The sequence below is a fragment of the Cygnus olor genome, chromosome 1 (assembly GCF_009769625.2).
Source record: "Cygnus olor isolate bCygOlo1 chromosome 1, bCygOlo1.pri.v2, whole genome shotgun sequence".
Taxonomy (NCBI): domain Eukaryota; kingdom Metazoa; phylum Chordata; class Aves; order Anseriformes; family Anatidae; genus Cygnus; species Cygnus olor.
In genome coordinates, this window is record NC_049169.1 from 23,590,885 (window position 1) to 23,618,853 (window position 27,969).

General features: G+C 40.0%; 1 protein-coding gene across 2 annotated transcripts; it reads right to left on the reverse strand.

Annotated features, from left to right (window-relative positions):
• Nucleotides 1–115: 115 nt before the first annotated feature.
• On the reverse strand, nucleotides 116–27,969 carry LOC121066260 (ADP-ribosylation factor-like protein 8B). Of its 2 annotated transcripts, XM_040549687.1 has the most exons (7): nucleotides 27,611–27,961; nucleotides 23,262–23,342; nucleotides 8,716–8,789; nucleotides 7,793–7,886; nucleotides 5,596–5,663; nucleotides 3,582–3,652; nucleotides 116–521 (listed from the first exon to the last, which is right to left on the reverse strand). In XM_040549687.1, the coding sequence occupies exons 1-7, from the start codon at nucleotides 27,797–27,799 to the stop codon at nucleotides 472–474; spliced, it is 627 nt and encodes a 208-aa protein (XP_040405621.1). In that variant the 5' UTR covers nucleotides 27,800–27,961; the 3' UTR covers nucleotides 116–471. The 2 variants fall into 2 exon arrangements, with proteins under 2 accessions (XP_040405621.1, XP_040405630.1); XM_040549696.1 differs by lacking the exon at nucleotides 3,582–3,652 and having other exon boundaries at nucleotides 458–521; nucleotides 27,611–27,969.

Here is a 27,969-nt window from a genome sequence, read left to right on the forward strand (position 1 = left end):
AAGAATCTTTTAATTATGGCTTTAATTTATTACTGATAGTTAACTACAGGCATTAATTGGAAAAAAAAATCTGTACTAATAATTGATATCTTAATAAAAAAACAACAGTCATATCTGTTTCCACTGTGCAGTTTATTCTGTTTCAAATTAGAAAAAAATACTAAGTATTTGACAATTCACATGCATAAACTCAAACATTACAGCCCAAAAAAGTACTGATTTCTTTCAGTCTTGTATTAAGGCGTTCAGGAATTTCATCTAGGCAGACAAATATCTGGATTTAAAAAAAAAAAAAAAAAAAGAACCAAAATGGAGAGACAAGCTATAATTCAGTTTTATTTCTGTTAACAAATATGATCAAAGTGAGTCCTGGTAGTATGCAGTTGCATTCTTCATCTTTTCAGTTGTATATAGCTGACAGGAGATTGGGAAAGTGATTGGGAAAGAAGAGTTATCTTCAGCAAGTTTTCTTCAACAGTGTCTTGATTTGGAGTGCTGAATAAGCCATTGCAATGTTATGTCTGCCAGGACAGATAAAACAAAATGAAAAACTCAACAGCCTGTTTGCAGAATGTAAAGGGACAACAGAGCACCAGCAGGTTAATACAAACAAAAACAAACAAACAAAATCCAGAAAACACAGATCTTCACTCACACCTAATTAAAAATTCAGCACTTAAGACTCCAGGGTTCTGTTTCTGTTGCTTTTTGTTTGTTTCTAAGTTATGTGCATTTTACACTTTTTACCTGAAATTTACCTGAAATATGATGACTGACATCAAGTTCTCTAAGCCACAGATGAAGAACTATTGGAAAAGCAAAGATTTAAGATGACCATAAAATGTACTGTAAAAACCCAACTGGAATGAAATGCAGTATGAGAACAACGGCAGAAATACATGACCAGAAGAAAAGAGAAGGGCAAGCATCTGACAAGACATTAAGAAGCCATTTAGGTAGATTGTAGGAGTCCAAGGTCTCTGAAAGACACGGAACAGTGGAGTAGAATTTGATAGCTGAAATTGGTCCCCCTCCTGACACAACCTCATGCACTGGGCTGAAAACTGCAGCAGTTTACAAACTGATTCATGAGCAGATTAGATGCTTTTGCCTCAAGGCAGTAACATCTGTCAGGGAAGAAGGAAGAGTGTCAGGGGGCAGCAACAACTGTAGCCCTCAAATTTAAATTTGTTGTCGCATCTGTGCAAAGTTCAAGACATCACTCCAGGAATATCCTGGCAGACCAGCTTAGGTACAGAGATTGCAGACAAAAGCATCCCACGGTATCCAAAGCTAATAACTGTATACTAATCTTTCACAGTCTCTCAGGACCCAGAAGCTGGCAGCCTTACACCTACGCCCCTTGATGAGACCCGCTAGTTAGGTTGCAGTTTGCACTGAAAAATGACTCTCTCGTTCAACTGCATTGACATCAATCAAAAATGCAGACAAAGAGGACAGCTCCCACTCTTCTCCCTAACAGCCTAGTAGTTTCATCACTTTAATAAGCTAAATACATTTTCATTACAGTTTTTCATCATCGGTATTTGCCAGTCCTTTGATCTCTCCAGGTTCTTGCTCTTGCTTTCAGTTTCTCCAGGTGTTCTTCAAAATATGGCACATAAAAAATATGGTCATTCAAACACGGTGCTCCAGTAATGCTCACACAGTTCTGAACACACAATATACACCATCTAGTCCCATTTGTTATTCCTTCATGCACATATTCAGGAACCAGGTCAGCCTTTCTAAGCACAGTGCTACATCGGAAGATACTTGACTGATTCTCAACCAGGACTTGAGTACTTTTCATCCCTACTCTCAGGACTACCACAAGCAGGTGATCTACACTGTTCTGTATCAGTGATCCTTTTCATTATTTTCTCATCTGCAAATTCTAGCACACGTTTTACTACATGCTTTTTTACTCCAGGCCATTCATAGAAATGAGCTAGGATTAAAACCTACTTTCTCCAGGATCCTTCCAGAAATGATGCTGATTGTTACAGTGTCTAATTACAATACTACTTTGAGATCCTCCACTGCAGCCTTGCTGATTTGATGAGGATCAAACGCCACATTTATAAAACCTGACAGACAAGATGGCACTTACGTAGTTGGGGAATATTTTCTGAGTTTTGAACAAACAAGTTCTTACTTAACTCGGAGCCATGCAATTTCTGAAGCCAACCAGCTTCTGGAGTCCTTCACCAGCAGTCTTCAAACTTGCTTTCCCTGTATTCTACTTTCTTCATTTCAGTGCTAGCTGAGGCCTGTGTCCACCTCAATCTGCCCCTCACTTATGCAGACAGTCTGGACTATGCAGTCTTCCTCTGTCTTTATATCCCTAAGCCTATTCTTCCCAAGTGGAACAGTGCATTCTGTGTCCTTCCTTCACTCAGAAATAATGGCTGCACACCAAACTTCAGCAAAACTAGACCTTTTGAACCAACTTACCCAAACCCTGTACACCATTTCCAAGAGAATATATGAGTGTCCTGCCTGACACTGCCTAACAAGTTCCTGACAAGCACTCAGCTGAAATCTTCCCAACTCTCTGAAGCCCAGGTGTCATAGCAGTCTCCTCACTACCTCCACTACCTGGTTCTCCCTGCCTGTGATGAAAATTTCCCCTGCTGCTGGGAGAAACTGGCTTTCCTCCCATTTCCACTCCCACTGTCTCTCACTCAGCTGAGCCCTACAGAGCTGCATAACTCTTCCGACAAGCCTGGTTTCCTCAAGAAGCAGCTATAAATATCTACCCAGGCTGCATCCCTCTCAAGCAGCACCACCTGTCCTAGCAGTGTGCGTGGAAGAAGGGTGGCACAGAGGCAGCATGTCCCCAGCCAAGTGCTGCTGCTGGCACAGCCTGTGCTTCACCCCACTGGCAGCGCTGGCCTGGCCCACCTTCCCTCCCGCTCACCTCAGGGACCTTGAGGAGCTCAGCTTTCTCCAGGGGGTACCCGGGGAAGGGAAGGGGAGAGCATGGCAGAGGAAAGGGACAGGGAAATGGAGAGGAAAAAAAAAACAGAAGAGAAAGAGAGAGAAGGGCAAAAAGAAAAGGCCAAATGAGAGACAACTTCATGAGGCATTTATAGGTCCTCAGACTTTAGGATAAATTCAGGGTGTCTCCAGTAGGACAAAAGCACTAGTGACATGCATGTAAGACCTGATTACAAAGTAAAATCATGAATAGGAACACTTATCAAAATTTATTAAATATAAATAACAACTGGAAGGCCTTCATACCAGTTACTTTTTTTTTTTTTTTTTCAAAAGTAACACTTTTTTTGTGAAGGATTCAGGTAGTCTGCTTTTTAGACACACTTTTCCAAGGCCCCTGCTAAACTAATTTTATAAGTTCTTGTGGAACTGAAGTCACTCGAGGAGTGATTTTTAAATTATACATAATTCTGTATTAAAAGCAATTCTATTGAAGGAATACTATTTGAAGCAAAATCTTTCAAAGTAATTTGAGATTTTCAGTTATATGTTGGAACTAGATATTCAAATCTCATTAATGTTTTAAAACATCTGATTCAAAGTATACACTGATGATGCCATAAGAAAAAGAAGCTTACCGATGTTATCCTTCTCTTTACAAGAAATAGAATAGCAACAGATTTCTCTGTCTTGAATAGCTGAAAGGTTTCTACAGAACAACAACAAAAAATCATTACATGGTGTTATAACTTCACAAAAACTGACAACAGAAATTGCCATTAAATTACATATTTCCTGATTTTTATTCAGTGGGTTAAATTCTAACCTCAGACACTCAATTTTTAAAATACGCTATGACATAAAAAAAGTTTTTTAAATTAAAGATTTTAAGGTTATAAAGTCATTTCAAACATTCAAATCTCTCATTAAGTCTATATAGTAGTGAATAATAAAAAAGCAGAAATCCATAAGCTGACAATAAAATTCTGTACTGGGAACTGAATAACAGTACTTTGTCTTAACATTCACCTTTTACTCTTTCAAATTAGAATTCAGTGTTTTTATATCTATTAAATCTTGCAGTCAAACAACAGTACTCAGCATTAATATTCAAGAAGCTTATCATATACACAAAGATATCAGATATGTTTCCTACTGAAAGGACACTTCTACAGTTAGGAAGACACTGCTTCTTAATTTACTTGTTTTGTTACAAGAATTTCCCTATTCCCCCTCAGCATTTTTGAACACTTTGCTATTTTTCATTTGTTTATCCTCACACAAGTCACAGAAACATGCAAGAAACAGATGATGCTCCTAGAACAGATGGGAAGTAGAAGCACTGAGAAGGGAAGTCTTAAGCTTTGCAGAAAAGGACTTGGGGGACCTGGCGGACACCAAGTTGAAAAAGAGCCAGCAATGTGCCCTTGCCACAAAGAAAGCCAATGGTATCGTGGGCTACATTACGAGGAGTGTTGCCAGCAGGTCAGGGAAGGTGATCCCTTCCCTCTACACAGCCCTGGTGAGGCCAAACCTGGAGTACTGCGTCCAGTTCCGGGCTCCCCAGTACGAGAGAGACATAGACATATTGGAGAGGGTCCAACAAATGGCCATGAAGATGATTTAGGGACTGAAGCACCTCTCCTGCGAGGAAAGGCTGAGAGAGCACAGGCCGTTCACCCTGAAGACAAGGCCTTGGGGGGGTGGCAGGCGGAGATTTATCAATGTGTACAAATATCTAAAGGGAGGCTATAAATAATATGAAATGGTGCCCAGTGACATTACACGTCAATGGACACAAACTGAAGCACAAGAGGTTCTGTCTGAACATCAGGAAACACTGTTTTACTCTAAGAGTAACCGAGCACTGGAGCAGGTTGCCCAGAGAGGCTGCATAGTCTCCCCCCTTGGAGATACTCAAAAGCCATCTGGACATGATCCTGGATAACAGGCTCTAGGTGGCCCTGCTTGCTGTCTTGGATCAGGTGATTTCCAGAGGTCCCTTCCAACCTTTATGTGATTCTGTGATTCCTAAGCCTCAGTTTAGTTGCTTGGCCTTTGGACCATCCTTCTATACCGCAAGCTTCGCTTCACTTCCTACTGATTAAAATGATGTGATCTGAGATACAGAAACCTGTTCTGCAAAGTTATTGCTATACCACTCATTTTTACAAAATTGTGTATTTCATTTAAAATTACCCTTACAATGCAACAGTTTAAGTTAGTTTCAGTTATACATAAATATATGCTTTGGATACATGCCAAAAATATCCAAATTGCTTAAATTTACAGACAATAGTTTGAAAGGTTCTGTTGTAATGCCATTCAAGCACTAAACTGCCACTACAAAGTACTTTGAGAAGTGTAAGTGAGCCTATTACTATCTACCAGTTTTATCTTCAGTGATGGGAAAACAGGATTATCTGGAACAACTTTACACAACCAAAATAATAATCAAGAGAAGTTCAAATCTCCTGCAGTCAGTTATCAGCCTAGATTGCTACTTCAACTGCCAGCAGAACTCGAAGTGGAGCATCTGAGAATGTAAAATAGAATCCGTTATAGCTAGCTATTGCCATAGACTACCAATGACTTTCTCTTACATACCGCATTTCACAGCATTTCAGCTTTTTACACAGCCCAACTACTTACAATTTCTCAATTAACTGCTTTTCATCCAGTGCACCTGGGAGGTCTCTTTTATTTCCAAGGACTAATACCTGAAAGAAATAATTCATATTTATGTTAATCCAGGGGCAGTAGAAGTTTATTTTTGTCTTTAGCCACCTGCTGGCGTTATTTTGGATCTCACAACCAAATATTTAGAATGCAGTAACTGACATATTCAAAACGACCAATGTCTGTGTGAGCAGCCTGGAAATACCCCATCCAGTCAGGGTCTGGTGCTGGGTACACATCCTTTGAAAACTGAACCTGTCCAATCGTCTCTGGGTGTATCAGTATCAGAAGTTCCCAACATGGATCCCTTTAGTATGAGACCAAACTTGTAAGGGAGCATGCACCAGTGCACTCCAGCCACCAGCAGTCATTCAATCCACAGGACCAGATTGTTCATCAGAAGTAAGGCCCCAGAAGTAAATGCTGGGTCCTCAAGACCACATGATTCTCTCCACAGTTCTGCTTCCCTGCTTCTTAATGTAGGTAAACCAGGGTACCCCAACCACAACCCACCCAAACTAAATGACTGATTCCTTTCCCTACCCACTTTGAGCAACCATGGTTAAAAAAAAAAAAAAAAAACAGAGGGCAGCCATTACGAATTAAGTCTGATAAATGCAGTAAATCTACCAAAGAGATGCTGGGACTTAAATTTCCTATACAATACACAATACTTAAGACCTCAAGTATAAATTAAGGTCAGATGAATGGTTTGAGCACATTCTAAGATAAAGTAAGCAACAAAGGCTTTTCTAATTATGGTTGCATTATTGTTTTCCAGATGCGTTGCAACTCCAAGTCAAAGTCAGGATTGTTCCATTATTTTCCATGCAATTGGAACACAAAAAAACTCATTACTTGCACTCTCAGATTAAAAAAGGTACCTTAAAATCTATAATGCCAAAACCTAAATAGAATAAATTGAAGGAAGTTCAAACTAGCTACTACCTATGAAATAAAAATAAGTAAAAATACATTACTGCATCTTGGAAATTACTGTGCTGGTCAGGCTGGGCAAATGAAATATGGTATAATAACATGTAAAAGCAAAGGAGCTTAATTAAGTACTTCTGAAGATATTAGAGACCTACCCTGTCAAGGAAGGGGCAGTGAGAAGTAAAACAGAATGTGCAGATAGTAAAATAGAAAGACAATGTCACTGTCCATGACTGGTCTGACAGTACATTTCTGTAGGATTTGTTCAATATGTAAGTAACATATAAAAATGCAATAATAATAGCAAAACTTGTAATAAAAATGGAAAATCACTTGAAAAATTCTCCTCTGAGATGGATGCATTTGCCTAATTTTATTTTCACAGTGATTTGATGGGGACTCTGTTGATTTTCTGTCTACTCATCTGCATCTGACTTCAAGCATTTGCACTGGCTGAGTATCCAAATACTTGCTTGCATAAATGGGCCAAACAAGATCCATAAAGTCTAATTAGTAACTTCTCCCTGATTTGTATGTAGCATTACTTGTTCTTATGATCAAAGATAAAAACTCATTTGGTGATGCCATCATCAAAGATCAGCGCTTATCAGCTTGACTCATACTAGGTCTCAAATGGCAGATTACATTTAACTGAACAACATCAGTCTCCAACTTCGTAATTCCTGACTAGAATTTCAGCAGGACATACTATTCTTTGACACCTCTTACTTGAGAACCAAAGTATTTTTGTACTTTTTCCATACATTTTTTAATTTGAAAAGCTAAAAAGAAAGTCAAGAGAAAAAGTCAAGTTCCTCCACAATCTCTGGAAGCAGAGGTGACTACCTGATGTTAGCATCTGCCAACCTTCAGCAAGACAAATCTCACGTGTCTTAAGATACTGCCACAAATATATCTAGGTCAGTGGTTTAAACCCAGCCAACAAGGGGACTGTCTGGAAATAATTATTATCTGATAATGCCACATGTGAAAATGAATTTGTTCCAAATCTATTCTGACCTTTAGACTAGAAAATGTACAAACACACTGCAGCACTGATAAGATGCTGAGTCGTGTGAAAAATGTTACTTTTTTTTTTTTAAGAGAGCTTGGCGTATTAAAAATGCATTACACTTACACTAGTATTTTCAAGGGTCCAAGAGAATCCATTCATGAGGATTTAAGACTACACAGTCTACATTCAGGTAAGAACCACAGAAAACAAAATACTTACTGGGATTCCATGCAATTGTGGTTTATCTATCAAACTGTGTAGCTCATTCTTTGAAGCTTCTACTTTGTCTAAGTCTGCTGCATCCACCATGTAACTGCAATGGGAAAATAGTTATTTATGATATTGTCCACTACTTACAGAAACTTGCATTAAAACTTCTGAAATGTGACAAATGTGTTCACATTGACAACACCATTAAAACTCTCCTAACTGTACAAACCCTGCATTTATTAACACAGGAAGACACAGAATTAAATATGGGCTGTGGGGAAAAATGGCCTGGAAAATGCACTTACTTACATAGTTGGCATGTGGGAAGCATAAAAAACATTCCTTGTATTGTGCTGGGTCCTCTTACTGAATGGTTTGACAGATCTAAACATTTTATTAAAGACTCTTCTAGAAGCAACTGTCTCTATCAGAAGGATTTTTTGCAGTAGTAAAATCCAACATCATCAAGATATTGAAGAGTAATAGGCAAATGGATGGAAAGAATGGACACTTAAATATAATTGTATCTACATATAGTGCTAGGAAACAACAAGAATATTGCAAGCATAGGAAACAATTTTCTGCCAGCTGCATAACGTAACACCTTTCATCCAGATGCCAGTGAAGTCAAAACAAGACATTTTAATATGGTAAGTTAAGTAACTCACTGTTACAATCCAAGTAATTTTTTCTTGAATTCTGCTTTCTGCTGCTACGGCAATCAGGTTCTGAAAAGAACACTGCTGCATATCTTATGCTTACTCTTTGTTTTCATATTATCGCCAAGTTCAGCTAAACATTTGACCATAAGAGAAAAGCAGCATCATTAAGAAAGGGGTAAGTAATTGAGATGGAAAGGAGGAAAAGCATATCTATATTAATAATATGTATTTTAAGTTATGCTTTATATAGGCATACACAAGAAAACTTACACAACTGCATTGACTCCTCTGCAATAGCGTTCCCACATGCTTCGAAACCTTGGTTGCCCTCCAATGTCCCATACCTGGAAAAGGTAAAAACACACCAACCCCAAAACTTTTTTAAGTACACAGCACTAACAAAACAACTCTTACATGCAGGTTGTATTTACTCTGCCTAAATGTAGGCAGTTCTTAAAGTAATTGTCCTCAGAGACTGGTCTTCTCAGCCCATTCCAGTCAATGGGCAAGTCAGTCCTGTGACCGTAACAGCTCCAAATGCCCACTTGGACACTTCTACCCTTTTCCTCTAACTGCAAGAGAAGTCTAACTCAGATAGCCAAGTGAATTGTGCAAATACACAGTCTAAAACCCGCAGAAAATAGCTTATTTGAATGAAAACAGCTATGGAGTTGCATTTTTTATGGGGCTAGGGAGACCTGAGACAAGAATGCAACAAGCCTTCAGTGGAATAAAGGATACTGATAAACAGTTGGTCAGAGAGTAGAATGAATCCACGTAAAGGACAATATATGTTAGGGAACTCCACTACCTCCACAGCTTTCCCATTTGTTCATTAAACATGATTTAAAATACATGGTTTTGCTGATTAGAACCAAAAAGGAAACAGTATGTAAGGTAGGCCTGAAGTGATTGATCAGTGAATCTTAAGGAAGGGAAGCTCAAATTCTTCCTGGTATTTTATAAACTCCAGTCCTGCAAATACTTACACATGCTATTAGTGCTGGACAATCCCACTGAATTCCTTATCATCAAAGGGCTACCCCATCATTTTTCTGTGAAGGAGGAACTTATTCTATTGTGCTTGCAAAAAAAAAATCTATATTTTTGGTGGATGAGAATAAACATCTTCAGAATGGTTTCCAAGATCAAAAAAAACAGCAAAAGGATCTAAATCACACAGGCAAGGGCTGCATGATGATGCAGCTGTTGCAGCTACATCCAAAGACAGTTGTGTACAAGTGACACAATCTTTAAAGTATTGATGAACACCGAAAAATAAAAGGATTGGATTTGTTTCTACGTCAAGGGCAAAAATTCCTTATTTCAATCCGATTTAACTATCAGACCAGTATATTCCATACACCTAAACTAGGAGGCATATCCATTACAGCACAAACTGAATTTGGAAGTAGCATGCACAGAAGCAAAAATTTATGCCTTCTAAATTTTCTTAAGAATTGTTTTCGTATTTATACTTCCTAAATACAAATACATTAAAGCTGCTGTGGCAGTAAAGGCTTGCACAAAACAGACTTAATATACCCTTGGGATAAGGACTTTTTAAAGTAATGTGGGCTGTATTTTTTATTCCACAGTCCATAAATCATCTTTATGTATAAATTTCTCTATCATTTTCAACAACTTAGGTTCATATTTTGGAAAGAAATATTCCCCAACTCACCATTAAAATCATTCCATGATTGATATCTTACCATTCCTCCTAGCATAAAATTAGTATACTACTTAAATGTAGATTGCCTTTGATCCCCTTTACAGGATTAAGAATTTTACACATTAAAGAGAGTTGAGTGAAATTCTGAACATGAACTGGGTATCAATTATTATCTGCACTGACATTTGAGGTGCTGTTTCAGAAGTCTTAATAAAATACACCTTTTATTTTTAAAGCTTGAAAGAGATGACTACACAGTTCAATATTAGATGACAAATCTCACACCAACACTAATTATTTCAATAACTCATCAGGACCTTGAAACTATCAGTAGCCATCTGGTGCACATCTGTGTGTCTGGAGAAAGAAACCATATTATTTTCTTGGTAGATCAGAGAGGAAAGAAGGGGGAAAGAGGACAGGGCAGGCCAGTAGTAAGATGAGATTTTTGAAGGCTGATAGCCATTATTCCTGGTAGCCAGAAAAATCTACAAGATGGTGTGGCCTGGACTAATCACAAAATAAATATAAGATAGCAAAATACTGGGTTTGTCCTTGTTTGATAATATATTGCATCTATACTATATCAAATTGCACTACAGAACAAGTGTTACTGTCATTAGGAGAAAGAGTCACCTTGAAGCAATGGGAAGATAAGTCATTTCCAGTCAGTTTCCCTAATAGGGCTTACAGCTATTCATTAAAGTACAACACGAAGGACACAAGGGAGATTAGGTGTTTCTAATAGCACTTTGGAATCCATTTTATATCAATATATTAAGTTATAATTATGTTAACTAAGGAAAGAAAATAAACTGATAAAAAATCCTTCTCCTCCTTGCTTATGAAATTAAAATGGTGCAAGTACTAACTTCCTAATAGTCTTTACTCTATAGAATAGCCAGTAACAGTGTTAGCTACCTTATTCCAAACACAAATCTCTGCCTCAAACCATTTTCATTGTAAATGACTGAACAGAGAGAACAGTGTAACAATAAGGGGCACCCAGGAAGGAAAGGGGAGATGTGTTAGCATCACAGATGTTTTCATGCATGAGCCCTGCATGTTTTGTACATCACTTACTTTTGTACCCCAGTATTTAATACACAGGTAAAATATTCTGTGTGTGAACTGGGAGAGGTGGGAGACTGGATCTTAACAGAACATCAAGTAAGCTGTAAAAAGAAAAGTTAATTTTGTCTAGGTGATTTTTAGGAGACTGGATTTCAAATTGCTCCTGTGGCTTTTGTTGGGCCCTAAGGAATGTAATTTTCACAATATTTAATAGGTAGCTTTATCCTTAGACCAGCTGATGTTAAGAATCAGACAATGCCTACAGAATGACCAAACTAAACAGAGAAAGAGTTTATTTGACATCCAGTGCAACTGCCTCAGAGGAGATCAAAATCTCAAGGAGTTGCTGTTTAGGCTAAATCTCAGAGGCACACACCTTAGTTCTACCGCATTTTATAAATCGTTATTTTATCTGGCCCTGTCTACTCCTGTGGAATAGTAATTCTTACCAGGCTTGAAGGTCCATGCTCCCATAACGTAATGCAATGTTTTAATTTGTAAACTAGATTTATCCCTGCACGTTGGAATCATCATTTATCATAGTGCTTATACTTACCTGTTCAGTCAAATTCTTCTCAAACAAGAACCTCTCTGGGTATGTCTCTTGTTCAGCTTCCATACTTCATGTGGCTGTAAGGCTCCCTCCTAAGACTGCAGCGACCAGCTATGTTTAAGAACCCTTTTTCTTTTGCAGAGGTGTATCATGACAGCTGAGCAAAAATGCAGTTGTGGCATACATTCAAAGGTTTGCAAAAGTTTTCAGTGACAGAAAGGCTCATTAACACTCTAGTTGCGCTTCTTTTAATTAGCTTATATTGTGGGAGGGTTTGACAGTTAATGAGAAAGTTGCAGGAAGGGAGAAGTAGTATTTTCTAGCTGTCATTTTTTCATGGCTTTTGTTTTTCAGACATGCTGGATGGGATTTACCTTCTGATAGAGAGGTGTACCATGACACATTTGTGTCTGTATGTCGATGCGTGGGCTCAGTACCCAAGATCTCACTATGGTCTGACAGCTGTTCAGCTGACCCAAAGCAATGTCTTCTTTAGGATGACAGCATTATGCCCTGGGGTTGTCGGTACCAACTAGAGCTCCTCTCACTATTAAAGGAGCTTAAACCTCAAGGCAGGCATAAAGCTGTTTACATTCAAGCATCTTAATTTGCTAGCTGAAACTGACTCTACAAGCACCTGAATGCAGAAAGACATCTTTCTAGTTGGAAGTACTCAGAAAGTATCAGCCAAAGAACCTAACCTGAACAAATAGGTAAGGAGATTCTAAACACAGAAAAATATTTGGGCAGAATAAGGTAGCATCAGCAACATCTGACAACATGTTGTACACAGACAAGTCCATGTACACTGACACGTGACTTAAGAGCTCACACATACACAGCAAGCACGTAGCATTCAAAGACAATGCAATGTGGAAGGACAGGGAATAACTGGATAGCACGGGATTCGTTTCCCACAATTTCAGCCACCTAAAATGTAGGCATGTAACCCAAGTTAATAGCATCTTCCTGTGATTACAGAGGGAGCCCTGAGGGCACCTAAAGCAGAAAACGATTGCATCTGCCATCTCCCCTATCAGGTTAGACATACTTGCAATGCACCCACTGCTTTCCTCTGAGTTTAGACAACCGGCTCAGGCTGGCTTCCTCCTTTTTACCCGGCTAGGGCTAGGGGAGACAAACCCTGAACAGTCACCTCCTCTAGACTGGATTCTTCCTCCAGTAACATTCACCTTTCTCATCTAATAAATGGGAAGAATAAAAAGAGTTAAACAAACAACCTTAAACTTTTAAATAAAAAAGTCGTGGCTACATTTTCTGCAGGCAATACTTCCCCGAACACTGTGTTCCTTGAAATCAGTCTTGGTCTGTGAACCCAGTTGTCACCCCTCATTGGCGATAAAGCCCAGCTCTTAAACATTTTTGCAATTAGACATTTTATTTTTAGTTACATCAGGCAGAAAAAATACTATATGAACACTTCACACAGTTTATAATTATTTAATTTAATCGTAATACTTTCACTGAAGAACTGGAAACAAACTTAGATTTGCAACACAAAACGGCTGAGCAACTTCAACTCCTGAAAACAAGCTCAGAGGCATTTTAGTAGGAGAGAGTATTTCTCAATGAGAGTATTTCTGCCACTCTATCAGAGCCACAAGGTAGAATGTCCAAAGGATCAACAGCTGGATTTTAAGCAGGACATAAAAGTCTGTTCTCAGCAACCATTTTCTGAATCTAGTGCTGCTTACATCTGCACTGTGTTCGAGGGCAGGATAGCACCAAGGAGCCCAGATTTAGAGATAAGATCCTTAACCAAGATGTAACACACCTCCAAATCCAAAGAGCCAATCCTTCCTAGCCTCAGTGTTGTATCTTCCCTCAAGAAGAAAGCCCCAAAGCTGGGTGATCACACGTGATCCTGTGCACACACTCTTCACATGATCATGAATCAGTCTCCAGACACCAAAATCCTAGATATTCTGGTGAAGGCTGGTACACAGAAGTTGTAAGCTGTAAGGAGAACTTGCATTTGGAAGTCTGACAGCAAGGAGACCAGAGGCAAGGACACTGCTGGCTCAAAAGGGCTGATCAATAACTCCTGTAGTGATTATTAATTTTGCTTGTCCTTGAAGAACATATAACCATGAAAGCGAAATGAGTATTTGTTCAACAGCAAAAGCTAGTGGGATGCACAACAGTGTGTATGCTGGGAAAACATACTCCAATATTGTCAGACAAACAACAAAAGGACATTCTCCCATGTCAGATTTAACCCCCAGAGCAGCTGCCTGGCACTCTCCTCACGTGTCCCCTCTTGCCCTCTACTTCTCAGGTCTGAGCAATCCTGACAGATTCTTGGCATTTATCAGTGAGACAAAGCTGCTGAGGAGAGAGCTAATCAGAGGCAGCATTTATGGTCCCCTGGTGTCCCAGCAGGATGTTCGAATAGGACATACGTTTAAATAAGTTGCAGATAACTTCAAGCTGGGAATGGATACGAAGACAAGTTCAGAATCCTAAATCATCTGGACCAATTAGAGGGACAGTCTGAAATAAAACTGCTGAAATTTAACAAGCACAAGTTCAAAATGCTACATTCGGACAGAGGGAACCAAATGTACTGATGCAAAATAGATAACCAGGGAGAGACAGAGGAGGAAAAGCTCTCGAGCAGTTCACTTAGTATGAGGCTTCAGTGTTGCAGATCTTAAACCAGCATGTAGTAGCAGAAGCAATTTATGTACAACTTTGGGAATATTTACTGCCCTATCCTCAGAGTCAGCAAGGCTCCTGTACTGGTTTTAACCATCAGTCTATAGAAAAGATGTCAAATTTTAAAAAGTCAAGACCAGCTTGGTGGCCCCCCACACGTCCTGGTGCCTGGGGTTATTCCTTTCCAGGAGCAGACTTGGTGTTTCCCCTTGTTGAACCACATGAAGTTCCTGTCAGCTTACTTCTCCAGCCTGTTGAGATCTCTCTAAATGACGAGCCAACCACCTGGTGAATCTACCACTCTGCTCAGTTTGGCAGCATCTGCAAACTCTGACCCATCATCCAGATCCCTAAGGAAGACATTAAACAGACTCCAGGGTACATCACTACCAACTGGACTCCCTGATGTGGGTCGCAGCCCTTAGTTCAGCTTTTCCTCTGACATAAAACTGTCATAAATCACTGGGACATCCCACAAAAGTTATTCTGTATAAAAATAACCACATTTTGATTTGACATCAGCCCAGATATGGCATGGCCTTTTCAAAGGGACACAAACCACATGGAATGGCCAGTACTTGCAGAAAAACTGCTGGAGCTATACCAGCTGTACACACACAGGCTTCTACTGCAGCATGATGTGAGATGGTGACATAGCAGATATTTTTCATTGTTGCTGAATAGTAGGATGAAGCATTAAAAAGCAAGAGGATTATGTTTCTCTGTGGATGTTTGGAAACTTGGAACCTTTGCTCTTCAGAGGAGGAAGGAATGCAGCAATGAAGGAAGCTGGAGAGGAACACACACAGCTGGAATTCTCCTCCTCCTCCGTTGTATGAGAGCAAACAGCAAGTAGCAAGAAGCTTGGCTTTGCCCTCCAGCTCATTTGCCTGCACTTGCCCAGGCTGCAGCTCCCATGGAAGGGCGCTGGCCTCTAGTGGTGACAGCTGGAGTGACTGCAGCCCAACCAACCTCTGCAGCTCCAGTTCCTTCCAGCCTGCAAATAGTCAGTGGGGTTGCAGAAACTGGCTGGTGGTGCGATTTTAAGACGGTAAGCTTAAAACAAAGTGAAACAGCAAGGAAAAGAAGTTGCTCTTTTGCCTGTGTATACGCATTTCTTGTGTTACTTCTTTTTCATATCTGAAATTATTCTAAGACAACCACTGTGAGAATCAAAGGCTGATTAGTTGGAGCTTCACAATCATTTAAAGCAACAGCTAGTGATGATGCATGCCTTCTGAGGCTCTCAAAATTTGGTATGTCAAAAGAAATGTTTTAGCTACTCTCTAGCTTATTGAACAGTAAATCTCACCAAACCAAAAGTACTACTAATACTGAGCTAATCCAGAAATAGAGCAATCCCACAAAATCAAATCACAGCAAACGACAAAACTTGTTTGGAATTAAACCCTCAAATTACTTCTGTCACAGAAATTTTGTCTGAAAAAAAAAAGTGATAGCTATCAGTTTCATTATAAACTTCATCAAAATAGTTTTAAGAGATCCCTAGACTGCAGTACATCAGGTATTTTGAAGCTGGAAATCATCCTGTAATTTAATACCTCAACCACAACCTCAAAATCCATAAAGCTTCTTGCTTGGATTCCAAATGGTGCCTGGTAAAATCTTTTCTCTTTTCCTCACCTGCTTTTTGGTAATTGTAGGTGACAGGTTTTATGAAATACATTAATATGCTGAATTTATGAAATTGATATGCTGAAGTTTGACAATACATGGTTAAAGCTAACAACTTTACAATTCTCATCACTCTCAACCACATGAGCCACATTAAAGACGAAATGAAATTGGCACTTTTCTATTCTTTAGACCTGCATAAATCAGTGTTTTTCTTTCAGCGTGGTTCAGATAAATACTATCATACACAGGTATGTCAGTGGCCATACTTCTAGGATTACGGTCTAAATACAAGAATAAATCTGCTGACTTCTGGAAAAGACTGCCAAAATAGTAAGAAAGTACACTGCAGGGTCCTTAGTTTTTGCTGTCTTCTGGAATTGTATGGAATCTAGAGATAGAACTGTAGCCAGGAAACCAGACAATGATGCTGCTCAAGCACAGTATTTCCTTTTTAGTGACCTGACTGAAAATATGGCAAAAAACAGATGAAGGATTAGTATCACCTACTTGTTGGCATTGTAGCTTTCTTTCCCTCAAGTGATCAATTCAAAAAGTTTCAAAAAAAGTTTCAAAAATTCAAAATTCAAAGTGATCCAGCCTTCTGGAACGCCATTTTTTCCCTCGATGACTTTTTGACCCAGATAGTTTCTCAGCCTCATTCTTATATTAAGTTTAATTTATTCTGTCATACAGTGTCCCCTTAGACCTTCGATAAAGGTTAGATGCTGGACCTTTCTGCTTAATATGAAGATTGCTCCTGACATGCTTGAAGGACTTTACAGGTTTAGTAAAATAATGCATTATCCAAGAATTCTAATAGCAGCTGATAGTTGGATATCACACTATTTCTCTGCTTGAGAAAAATAAACTGCTTTGTCGTGAAAGGTTAAATAAAATTTCACTCAAATTCCTTGCTAACTATGCTGCAAACAGTTCATTGAAGAATGAGCAAGAGGCATCCCCCTCAGCATTCTCCAGTCATCAGCTTATCAACAAACAATGTCATTTCTTCTCACAGTAAAGTAATTTTGGAAACTTTATCTAGCAATTAGATGGTAAGATTTTAACAGTTTATTTAAATGCAGGAATATTGACTTTTAAGTACTTCTTGACAGGCTTTCAAGGAAATAAGCACCTATATATGAGCCATATTCCCCCAAAACGCTTATTTTCACTATACGCTGTTGTAGCAGAAAGACCTCTAGAATTTGTTGGGATACATTATTTTCCCTGCATATTGGTTTCCAAACTAAGTACTGTTTTCAAATCTAGTAAACTTACTAATAATATTAGTATTATCCACTTATTCTTACCATACTATATTGCAAACTTTCTATCAACTATATTGTAAAACTTTTCATATAACGTTTTTGAGAACAAAGTGTAAAACAAGGCATTTTTACACAGAAACCCACATACCTCATCCCTGCATGAAGCTGACCTTAATAAACAACTGTGTAAACAATTCCACTGCAAACTTTCTTCACCTACTTGAACCATCCTAATTCAAAACATACTTTATTTTGAGGACTCTGTTTACTTGTAAAATACTTTTGTTTGTCTAGCTGAATGAACCATCAACAGCTTTCTCCTTTTCTTCCATGTCTGACAATTTGGTAGCAGCACCACTATAGCACTCCAACTGTCCTTCTGTTTTCTATACACAAACATCGAATCATGGCTTATTGTTTCTAGTCAAAAGACATAAAACAGGGGAACTGAAAGGCAATTCATACTCTTATAGATTATTTATCCTATCCATAATCTCTTATGGATTATTTATGGTTGAATGAGGTAACTTTTTTATTGACTGTGCCATCCACGGACTTCTTTCATCGGTGTTGTGGCAAGGCAGATGCAATGAGAATTATATAAACTGGATGTTTAGGAATAAATAAAATAGAGAGTATCCTCTCCTGGATAAATTGGGCAGCATAGCCAATTGAATCTGGCAAATCAACAGATGGTTGCAGGACTGGTGCCACAGCCCGGGGTTTGGCTACTTAAGACTTATTAGAGTTATTCACTCCTTTGAATGAGTGAAAACTTAAGACAGTTTGACTAAAACAGAAACAAATAGCTTTGGCTTGTGAGCCTGCTGCTTCACATCCTGCCGCTTCATATCACAGTACTAATCAGAATTGTCACTGCGTCAGTTCTCCTGCACATCTGCCATTGACTTTTAAGAGGCCAAGAATGCACGGGATGGCCTTAGGATTCATACGCGCCTGCAAGTTAGTACCTCTGATGTTCTAACTACACTATCTTGAGTTACTATCCCAGCTAGTGCACGTTCATTTGTGTATAATAAGTAGAATCTTTGAGGAGAAAATCTATACCATTAGTGCATCAATCAGACTGTTCTGGTACTGGTGGCTATTGACTTCATAAATTCTCTTTCATAACTAATATGAATAATGAATTAATCATGAGGATTAGAAAAGCTTAAAACCATTCAAAGGTTGTAAATCCTAACAATATAGCATTAAACTTTTATTTAAAAAAATATTGCCACATTTTTCCAAACCCACAGTCAGCCTATGTGTGAACACACAATTCTGGCAGCCCCCTAGCCACATGCTGTGTTAGCTGTACTTAAAAGTTTGTAGCTATCAGGGTTGAAGGATGAAAAGCTTAATTTTAACTTAAGGAAAACTTATTTTTTCTCAGAAGTGGAAGGACTGCTTTCTTCCTGTCCACATTCAATGCTCTAAATATGCAGTCTTGCAACTAAGTCAATCTATCTAAGCTGCCCTCAAAATGCATGTGCCTGTACCCTGCTTTCCTACATTGGGGTGGCACCACCAATCATGCAACTGTTTGGGGGGATCACATTACTTAGGTAATTTGACCAGGCATAAACTAGTAGGGTCGTTTTTAGTTTAGTTTTGTTTTAAAGAGGTTACATTCAGCTAGATCAATTGGCTGTTCTGTTTACTGCTTTGCCATGTGATAATTACTGTAATAGAAAAGGGGTGCTAGGGTACATGACCAGGCTTAAAGTGGAACGTAAAGCCTCTCGTCATGATCTACTTAAACTGACTGTAAAATCTGACCTTTAGTCTCCACCATCCTCACCTGATTCCCTCTTAGGTTTCCCAGAAGGGAAATCTGATTTGTCCCCAGCGTGAGGAACATCATTGGGAGGTTTATAAGTGCTAACACAGGCAGAAAAGCAGATGTGATAAAAGGTTATTTTGTGACTTTTTGGAAAATGGGGTTGATTTCACCTCACTCTACATGAAAGATTCTGTTTGGAAAGCAGAATTTGGAGCCAATTTTAAAAATATTCAATTCTGATTTTGATAAAAAAGGCATTCTCTTGTAGAGAAAATAAACAGGAATGTGCCATACTACTGTTCTGCTGTTGAGTTCAAGTATGTTCCTTCTACAGCAGAATTCAACGCTTGCTCAGCAGTAGTGATGGCTGTTAAGACACATTTAACAGAGGCATTCAAGACTAGAATTCTACTTTCTTTCATTCACTGACATCCACTCCTAGACATTTGCTGCTTCCTCTTGAATTGGTATGAGAAGGTACTTTGAGGAATTAGATGTTTACAGTTTGGCCTTTGTATATGCAATGGGATGAGGCACAAAAAAGCATAGCAGTGGAAGAGGGGATCATGTTTGATGAGAAGACAATGATTGTGAAGACAGTGGAAAAACAGTACAGTCATTGGTCACAGCCAACACAAGTTCACAAACAGAAAGCCCTGTTTAACAAACATAATTTCCTTTTATGATAAGGTCACCTACCTAGCTGACCAAGGGAAACCAGCTGACATAATCTTTACGGAATTTAGCAAAGCTTTCCAGACCGTTTCTCACAATATCCTTCTAAACAAAATGTCCAGCACACAGCTAGATAAATACATAACGTGATGGGTGAACAAGTGGCTGACATGTTGGGCTTAAAGGGTTTTAATAAATGTGGTTACATCAGGCTGGTGGCCAGTGACTACTGGGGTTCCACAGGGCTCCATTTTAGGGCCAGTTCTCTTTAATGTTTTCATAAATGACCTGGATGCAGGACTAGAATGCATACTAATTAAGTTTGCAGATTATAGTAAATTAGAAGGAACTGCTGACTCCCTCTAAAGTAGGGAGGCCTTGCATATAGATCTTGACAAATTAGAGTGCTGGGCAATCACCAACAATATGAAGTTGTACACGTAGATGGGTCTACATACAGACAGGGGGGACAAGAGGCTGGAAAGCAGCCCCAAAGAAAGGGATCTGGGGGTTCTGGTTGACGGCAAGTTGAATATTGGTCAACAGTGTGTCCTGGCAAGCCAAAAGGGCCAACCATATCCTGGGGTGCATCAAGTACAACATTGCTAGCTGGTTGAGGGAAATGACTGTCCCACTCCGCTTTGCACTGGTGCAGCCTCACCTCAAGTACTGCGTGCAGTTCTGGGTGCCACAATATAAAGAGGCCACTAGAAAGCGTCCATAGGAATGCTACAAATATAGTTTTTGGTTTAGAGGGGAAGCCATATGAGGAGTGGCTGAGGTCCCTTGGTTTGTTCAGCCCAGAGCAGAGCAGGCTGAGGGGAGGCCTCATGGTGGCCTGCAGCTCCCTCACGAGGGGAGCGGAGGGGCAGGCACTGAGCTCTGCTCTCTGGGGACAGCGACAGGACCCGAGGGAATGGCATGGAGCTGGCACAGGGGAGGGTCAGGCTGGGTGTTAGGTAAAGGTTCTGCACCCAGAGGGTGGCTGGGCACTGGGACAGGCTCCCCAGGGCAGTGGTCACAGCACCAAGCCTGCCAGAGCTCAAGAAGCATTTGGATAAAAGACATATGGTTTAGTTTTTGGGTGGTCCTGTGTGGAGCCAGGAGTTGGGCTCCAACTCAGAGCATTCTATGATACTATGAAACTCCATAGCAAGGAAAAAGAGGAAACAGCTGTCCACCAGTCAGTACACCTTCTCACTACTGCAATAAAGTAGATGCTCCTGTAAATCGAGATTCCCCCTTACCAGCCTTCCCTTACTTGTAATGTAAGCACTACTACAAGCAGAGCTGGCCACAGATATGAACCAGAAGAGATGAGGGACAGCTTGGATGATCTTGTGTATACTGTAAACATAGGTGAAGAAAGGCCAAGACCAGAAGTTAAACTTCTGGATGAAATTCTGTATATGTTTTTTCAATAGTTTCAAACATAGCTTTCATAAGAATTAAAACAGAATGCACAATGAAATAACATCTTCCATTTACAATTTACAGAAGAAACCAAAATGAAAAATCTTTTGAAGGTTTTCTCTCAAAATTTCAGAAGTTTCCTTCTTTCAACTCCTGGTGTGTAAGCTTTTTGTGCTACAATGTATTTTAGTAAAAATATGATAAAGGTATAATCATTTGTATTTATTTTAAAACATTAAATTGAACATCATCTCTGCCATCACACAAAATATGGTTGTTCAAAGTTACAGAAAAGGATTCCCTACAGAAAAAAATTTATCCACCGAAGTTTTTGTGTTCTGTGATGACACGCTTTTTACTTCAAAGAGTTTGGCCACTCTGCATTGACTTTGCAGTGCTCATCACATGACTTTTTTTTTTTTTAACTCACAAACACACAAGCACCATCTATACTGGAAAAAAAAAAAGTTTAGGCTTCTATCAATCATTTATCTTGCAGGAAATGCTTGAATTAAAAATGCTTCTATGATTCTACTTTGTCTTCTTGCTTACCTGTTCTGTGATAAAAGTAAGATCAGATTCTCTGCCAAAGGAGACTCTGATCACGTACTTACCGTAATTATCATCCACAAAGTCACAAAACTGAGCTTATAAGGCAATAATGATTCTCCTTCATTTTACTTTCACTCCATTTTATATTTTACTCCATTTTACTTTTAAGCTTTTCCAGTCTTTACTGTAGACCTAGTTTTAAAGTACTTACTATCACTTATTTTTGGTATTCTGCCAAAATTTCATGGGAAATTAAAATCAGCCCAAATCATGGGTAACGTTAAGAGTTTTTAATTCAGCCAAACTTGATGTGAATTTCAAGAGGGTATATGGGAAAGAGGCTTGGAGTGCTGAGAGGAAATAGCTGGGCGACATTAGACTTTCCATTTCAATAGATTTCAAAAGATGGGCTTATTAGGCACTTATACACGCGGTTGTAGAGAAACCTAGTGATTATTCTACAAGCTTATATCATAGAATTAGATACTCAGTTAAAGTGTTCAGCTGAAGGCGCTACAGTCATGACGCTTTGAAAAAGCATACCAAGATACTAAGACCAGAGACAGGAAGTCACAATATCTATATCCCTATAGTCATTTTAGGTTTTGGATTATTATTTTCCTTCAGCTTGAACATCTTCCAAGCTACAGAAATCAATTATCCCTTTTATCACCCTTTACCTGCTCATTGTTTAGAGTGGGTAGCCAGTTAACAACTGCTTATTTTTACATTATGGGTGTTTTCAGAAAATCCTTCCTAGGTAGAGTTACACCAATCCAGAGGGAAAAGGACATATTTAGAACTAAGCAAGAAAGGAAAGAAAATGAAGGAAAAGAATGGAAAAGTCAATGCAAAGAAAAAAAAAACCTACATTCTCTTCACCTAATTTTACATGGAAGTTATGAATTTGATCTAAACTAATCAACCAGGCTTCCTTCATAATCAAGCAACAAGAGAGAGTGTTAACGCTAGTGATTTCTCTCTATTTTGATGCTTATGGCATGAACCACAACCAAACTGGTGGCATCTATACCTCTCTATAGGCCTAAGAGATGCTGCCGTGACAACTGACTTAGATTAGATGTTCTGTTTCTGGATAGCTAATACGATGTGAACTCAACTATACTCTCCGATGAAATGCATAGCTTAGGAGGAAAGTTGCTTCACATTACACTTAAGAGTTGTGAAAAGGGGGGAAGATGACAGAAGAAAGAAGCACCTGCAGGAGACAATTTGGCTCCCTCATTATCTCCAAATTTCATGACTTTTCTAATCAAACAGAGTGCCAGCTTCTGCCTGGCATGGATATCATGAAATCAAATAGGTGAATGTAACACAGAAATATATGGCTATATGCTTTAAAAATATTTTGAACTAGGAAAACAGGTAAATGGTCCTATATCACCTTAAAAGAAACTTTCTAAACCTTTTCATTATAAGTTGCAATCACTCTCTTTTAATTATCAATTCTGTATTAATGCAAACATGCACACCTACCTTTATGGTAACGTTTCCTTTTGTTATTTTCCTCATATTGAATCCTACTGTAGGAATCATATCTTCTGTGAACTGCCCTGACTAGAATACAAAAAAATGGTTACATATATTATAAAATAATCTATACACAGCAGATACGTCTCTCATTTGCAATCTAAAATTTTTATTTTACAAGACTGTAAAACACCACATTAATTTTCTACAAGAGCATTGGCCAGCACTTCAATTAATGCATTGTCACGCTAAGGAAAACTGTTCATTTCAGTCCCTTTAAATGATCTTTTATTCTCCTCAGTGACAAAGATCATCCCAGAAACCACGAGACTTCAGATAATTCCTCATTTGATCTTTGAGCAAACCAGAAAGCAGCATTGTCAAAATACGATGAAACTGACTATTCTTGGATTTTTCCCTACGGTTTCTCACCACTATTACCAACAATTTAACATGAGATGTAACAAATGGTGAAGGAGTACTCATGGAGAAAACTTCATGCAGTCCCTTTCCTTCTAAGTAGGTGACAGCAGAGAAGACCCACTGTGGAAACTAAACGAATGCCACTGAGATGGGAAAATTCAAAGTACTAACTCAGCACAGCATAAAACTTAAAGTGCTGAATGCCTGCCTCTACCTCCTTAGTTAAGAGAAGTATTCCTACAAGACACACATTTGTCAATACGACAATGGGAACCTTACAAAAATCTACCCAACTACAGAAGGTAGCTTTTGAGGAAAAAGGTGAAACTCATTTCTAAGAAGGTAACTCATTATACATTCTTCCTGTTCAAAATGCATCATTAATGAGGTATTGTGCCTCACCAGGAGTGGTGCATTAAGGTATGCAGAAGGGTACTTAACAGTTCTTTCTACACAGACGTCCAGGCACTCTCTGCAACGCACACAGTAGTCCTGGATTTCCAGCCACCCAGAAAGGAAGAGCGTGGTACCTTCTTCTTCTATCTGCCCCATATTCCCTTCACCCCTTCAACCTCACCAACCCATGTGACCTGCTTGGTTGGTTTTCTTTGTTTCTCCCCAAAGAAATTATGGGTATATGGACCTCACTCCAGCAGGTCCCTCCCATTCCAGAAGCAGATGATCAGAGCTTCAAGGTGCACCACAGCAGCAACATGCCTCCAGTCGCACGCCACCACCAGCTATCCCAAGTGCTGTTGCTGGCCACCATACGCTTTCTGCAACTTTTTTCTTCACTGTTTGTGGCGGAGTGCGAATACAGTTTGTACTGCAACTCCAGTTTGTGTTTACAAACTAAGATTTTTTTATTTGAGACTTCAAAAGCTGTATAACCTTTGACACCTATTCGCTCCTCTTGCATGATTTTGGGGTTTGGAATTAGATCCTTTGGGCAAGAAACAACATCCATCAATTTCTTGTTCACTTTTACATAGGGAAACCTCACTGCTAAATTCTGTACATTTTCCCCATCTTTTGTTTCTGGAAGACTCTTTTTTCTTCCCTTTCCTTGGTTCAGTGACTTGTCAACAGCAGCAGCAAGGAGAAACAGGGAAGATAAATGTACCTGTAGTCTTCTACAAATACACACACCCAGCAGTGACAGAAGTTTTTAATTGGACAGAGTAAGACAAAACCAATCAGTAACAATCTGCTGTAGCGGGTACTGGCCTAATTTGCTAGAACACTGGGAATGTGATATCATTATTCAGGCACAGGAAAGCCTGGAAAACCAGACAGCCAGCTCAGGAGGCTATCATTTAGGCAAACTCACAGAAAGTCAGCATTCCATTTTTGTTAGCAAATTATACACCATGCATAATATGCTAAACTAGAAGACAAAAATCAAAACAACAAGCAATCATAATTGCTGTAGTTTGGGGGATAGAATGCAACATATTAATGTCTCCTTTAATGGTCTTTATTATTCTAAAGATTTTCAGTTATGGTTAAACAGAACAAGCTACAAACTAAGTGTTATGTTTATAATTCTTTATTTTCTCCACACAATGAAGAAAATTAGTATGTTGAATTTTTTGCTCATATTAGTCCACAAACTCAAACTCCAATTACTGTGTTTTGTTTCAAGTGCTGTAAGCACCATAAAGTAAAAAGTAACTTCAATTTTGCTTGCTAAGGAAGTTTTACATGACAATGGCCTATTTTCGTCAATATTCAAGATGTTATACCTCAGTAAAAAAGAGATTACATCCTGACACAAATGAAAATAACCAGTGCTAAGAAGTTTGTAATGTCCTTTTTAAATGTTGATGAATATTGAACTGACAATGAATACTGTCATTACCCCTTACTATATCAAAAACAATGGGCCAGATTCTACTTCATCACATCATGCATATCCATAGTAAAAGGCAGTGAAGTTATCCAAGGTTTCCACTGGTAACAGTGGACTAAATACGGCTCAAACAGGGAGGAGACTGTCTCAAAGCATGTTTATTCAGTGTTAGTATGAGAGGATCTCTGAATACTATTCTAAAGTGAGAAAAATAATTATTTCCTATCTTTGGTTATATAATTCATTGCCGTTTGCATTTTAAGAATACACTGTTTCGTAACGGTTATTTTCATCTTGTCACATACTAGCCACATGCATGCAAATGTACACAGAGTTCCCTATCTATTTGCCATGTTCTTATCAACTGGAATCAAGAGTACACTACTACCCATTGCCTCATGCAAAATTGTTTACTCCCAGATTCTTCAACTAGCCTTCTTTGGCAATTATCAGTGCACATGATCTCCAAATTGAAAGATCCAAAAGCTACAAAAACAGTCATCTATTACACTCCTCGAGTCAGAAAACAGGGATGCCTTGCAGAATACTCTTAAGAGAGATGTATGCTGACAAAACCAGGCCTGCAGCAACAGGAGTGCTATCAAATTCATGTTAGCATAAGAGAGGCATGACATCATTCCACAGGTGGTGTAGCACAAATGAGTGGGCAAACATTTTACAAGCATTAAATCTAATACTGCACACTACTGTTAGAGCACTAAGGTCTCTGAACTGCTGTGTTTTCCTCTGCTCCCTCTATGAAATCAATACACGAAGAAATATCATTTATTAAGCCTTTTTTGCCTTCTTCACCAAAGCCTGCTGTTGAGACATGAATGCTCCGTGTGGATATTAAGAATATGGAGACACACATGAGTGCTTAACAATTAACTAGAATACAAGTTTCAGAAAATTTTCTGTTTATCGATTGATATCCCTTAAAGCATATCTTCATTGCTAGCTGCACTCTCCCTACCTCATTCCTTTTTATCATTCTCTGTCTTAACTACTTCATTCGCAGTAATTCAGTTTCCTTTCTTTCCTTTAATCCATAATCACATCTGAAAAGAAACAAATACCCTTTGAGAGGGTATTTGAAATTACATTGAGACAATACATTGTCTCAGTTTCCTTCACTGTAGGCCCTACCCCTCCCAGTCTGCTTCTGATTCTTGACCTAAGAGCTATTCAGGATGAGGACTGATGAACATATGGGAGCTCCTAAATTATGGCAGGCAAAGCTGCCATACACCTAACAGCAGAAGATCACCTCAGAGAAAAGGGTATCACTGATAAGCTTCCTGATTACTACTAATCACAGTTAATGTATATTTGTTTGTGTTGGAAAGGAAAGCTTTGGATGGAAAGGAAAGCTTTGGGATGTACCCAAGTGCAGATGGGTGGGCAGCACACCAAACAGGTAGGAGGACGTTATTTCAGCATGGTGACAAAATGGAAAACACCAGAGCAGACGTCAGTGCCAGAGACGAACAAGACAGCAAGGCCATTGTCACCAGAGGAGGGGAATGGCAGAATCAGACTTGAATGCTGGTAGGAGCTATCGAGGGATTGCAGGAGACACTATTTGATGCAGCTGATGGATGGGGTGAATTCAGTGAAAGGGAAGTTAAGGCCTTGGGGGAAGCACAATGTATTGCTAATTATTTGGGGATATACCGACACGAACTTTCAACGACGGGCAACAGGCCTTGCCAGGGGCTCTGTTTGCGATGGCCACACTTTGCAGTCACGACACGGCACACATCTGCCTTCTGTCCCTTGCAGGATTTCACACACATCTGAAACCGGTGCGAAACCTGCAGGCTGCCGAAGGCCCACGGGGCTCCTGCCGGCCCCCACCCACCACCCCGGCTCCGGGGCATCCCACGCCAGGAGGGGCGGCTCGGGCAAAGCCCCCCAACTTGTTGCGGGGGGCAGCGAAGCAGGGGCCGAGCCCCGGGTACGCCGCCAGACCCCGCTCCCCTCCTCCGCGCCGCAGCGACCGCCGGCCCCGGGGCGCTGCCGCCTTCCAGCCGCCCCCCAACCCACCCCCAGCCCCCGCCGGGCCGCGGCCGCGTACCGCCAGCACGGTGAGCAGCGTGGTCTTGCCCGAGTACTGCAGCCCCACCAGGGTGAGCTCCATCTCCTCCTTCCAGAACAGCGAGCGCAGCCACTCCAGCAGCCGCGCCACCAGCGCCAGCATCCCGGCCAGCGCCCCCGACCTGCGGCAGGCGCCCAGCCCCAGCGGCACCGCCTCGCTGCTGGGCATGGGGGCGGCGGGGTCGGGACGGCAAGGAAAAGGGACCGGGGAGGCGAGCGGGAGCCTTCTCGTGATGGCGGCGCCGCCGCCGCCCTTCTCCCGCGGCCACTTGCTGCAGCCAGGGGAGGGGTTTGGCCCGGGCAGGGGCGGGGGAGCCCCGCGGGGGGCTCGGCGGGGAG

Coding starts and splice junctions, on each gene's coding strand:
- LOC121066260 (XM_040549687.1), bottom strand. CDS start 27,799: ATGCCCAGCAGCGAGGCGGTGCCGCTGGGGCTGGGCGCCTGCCGCAGG. Junction 8,790..23,261: donor AAGGAAACGTTACCATAAAG/GTAGGTGTGCAT, acceptor TACCTTTTCCAG/GTATGGGACATTGGAGGGCA. Junction 7,887..8,715: donor AGAGGAGTCAATGCAGTTGT/GTAAGTTTTCTT, acceptor TTCCCATTGCAG/TTACATGGTGGATGCAGCAG.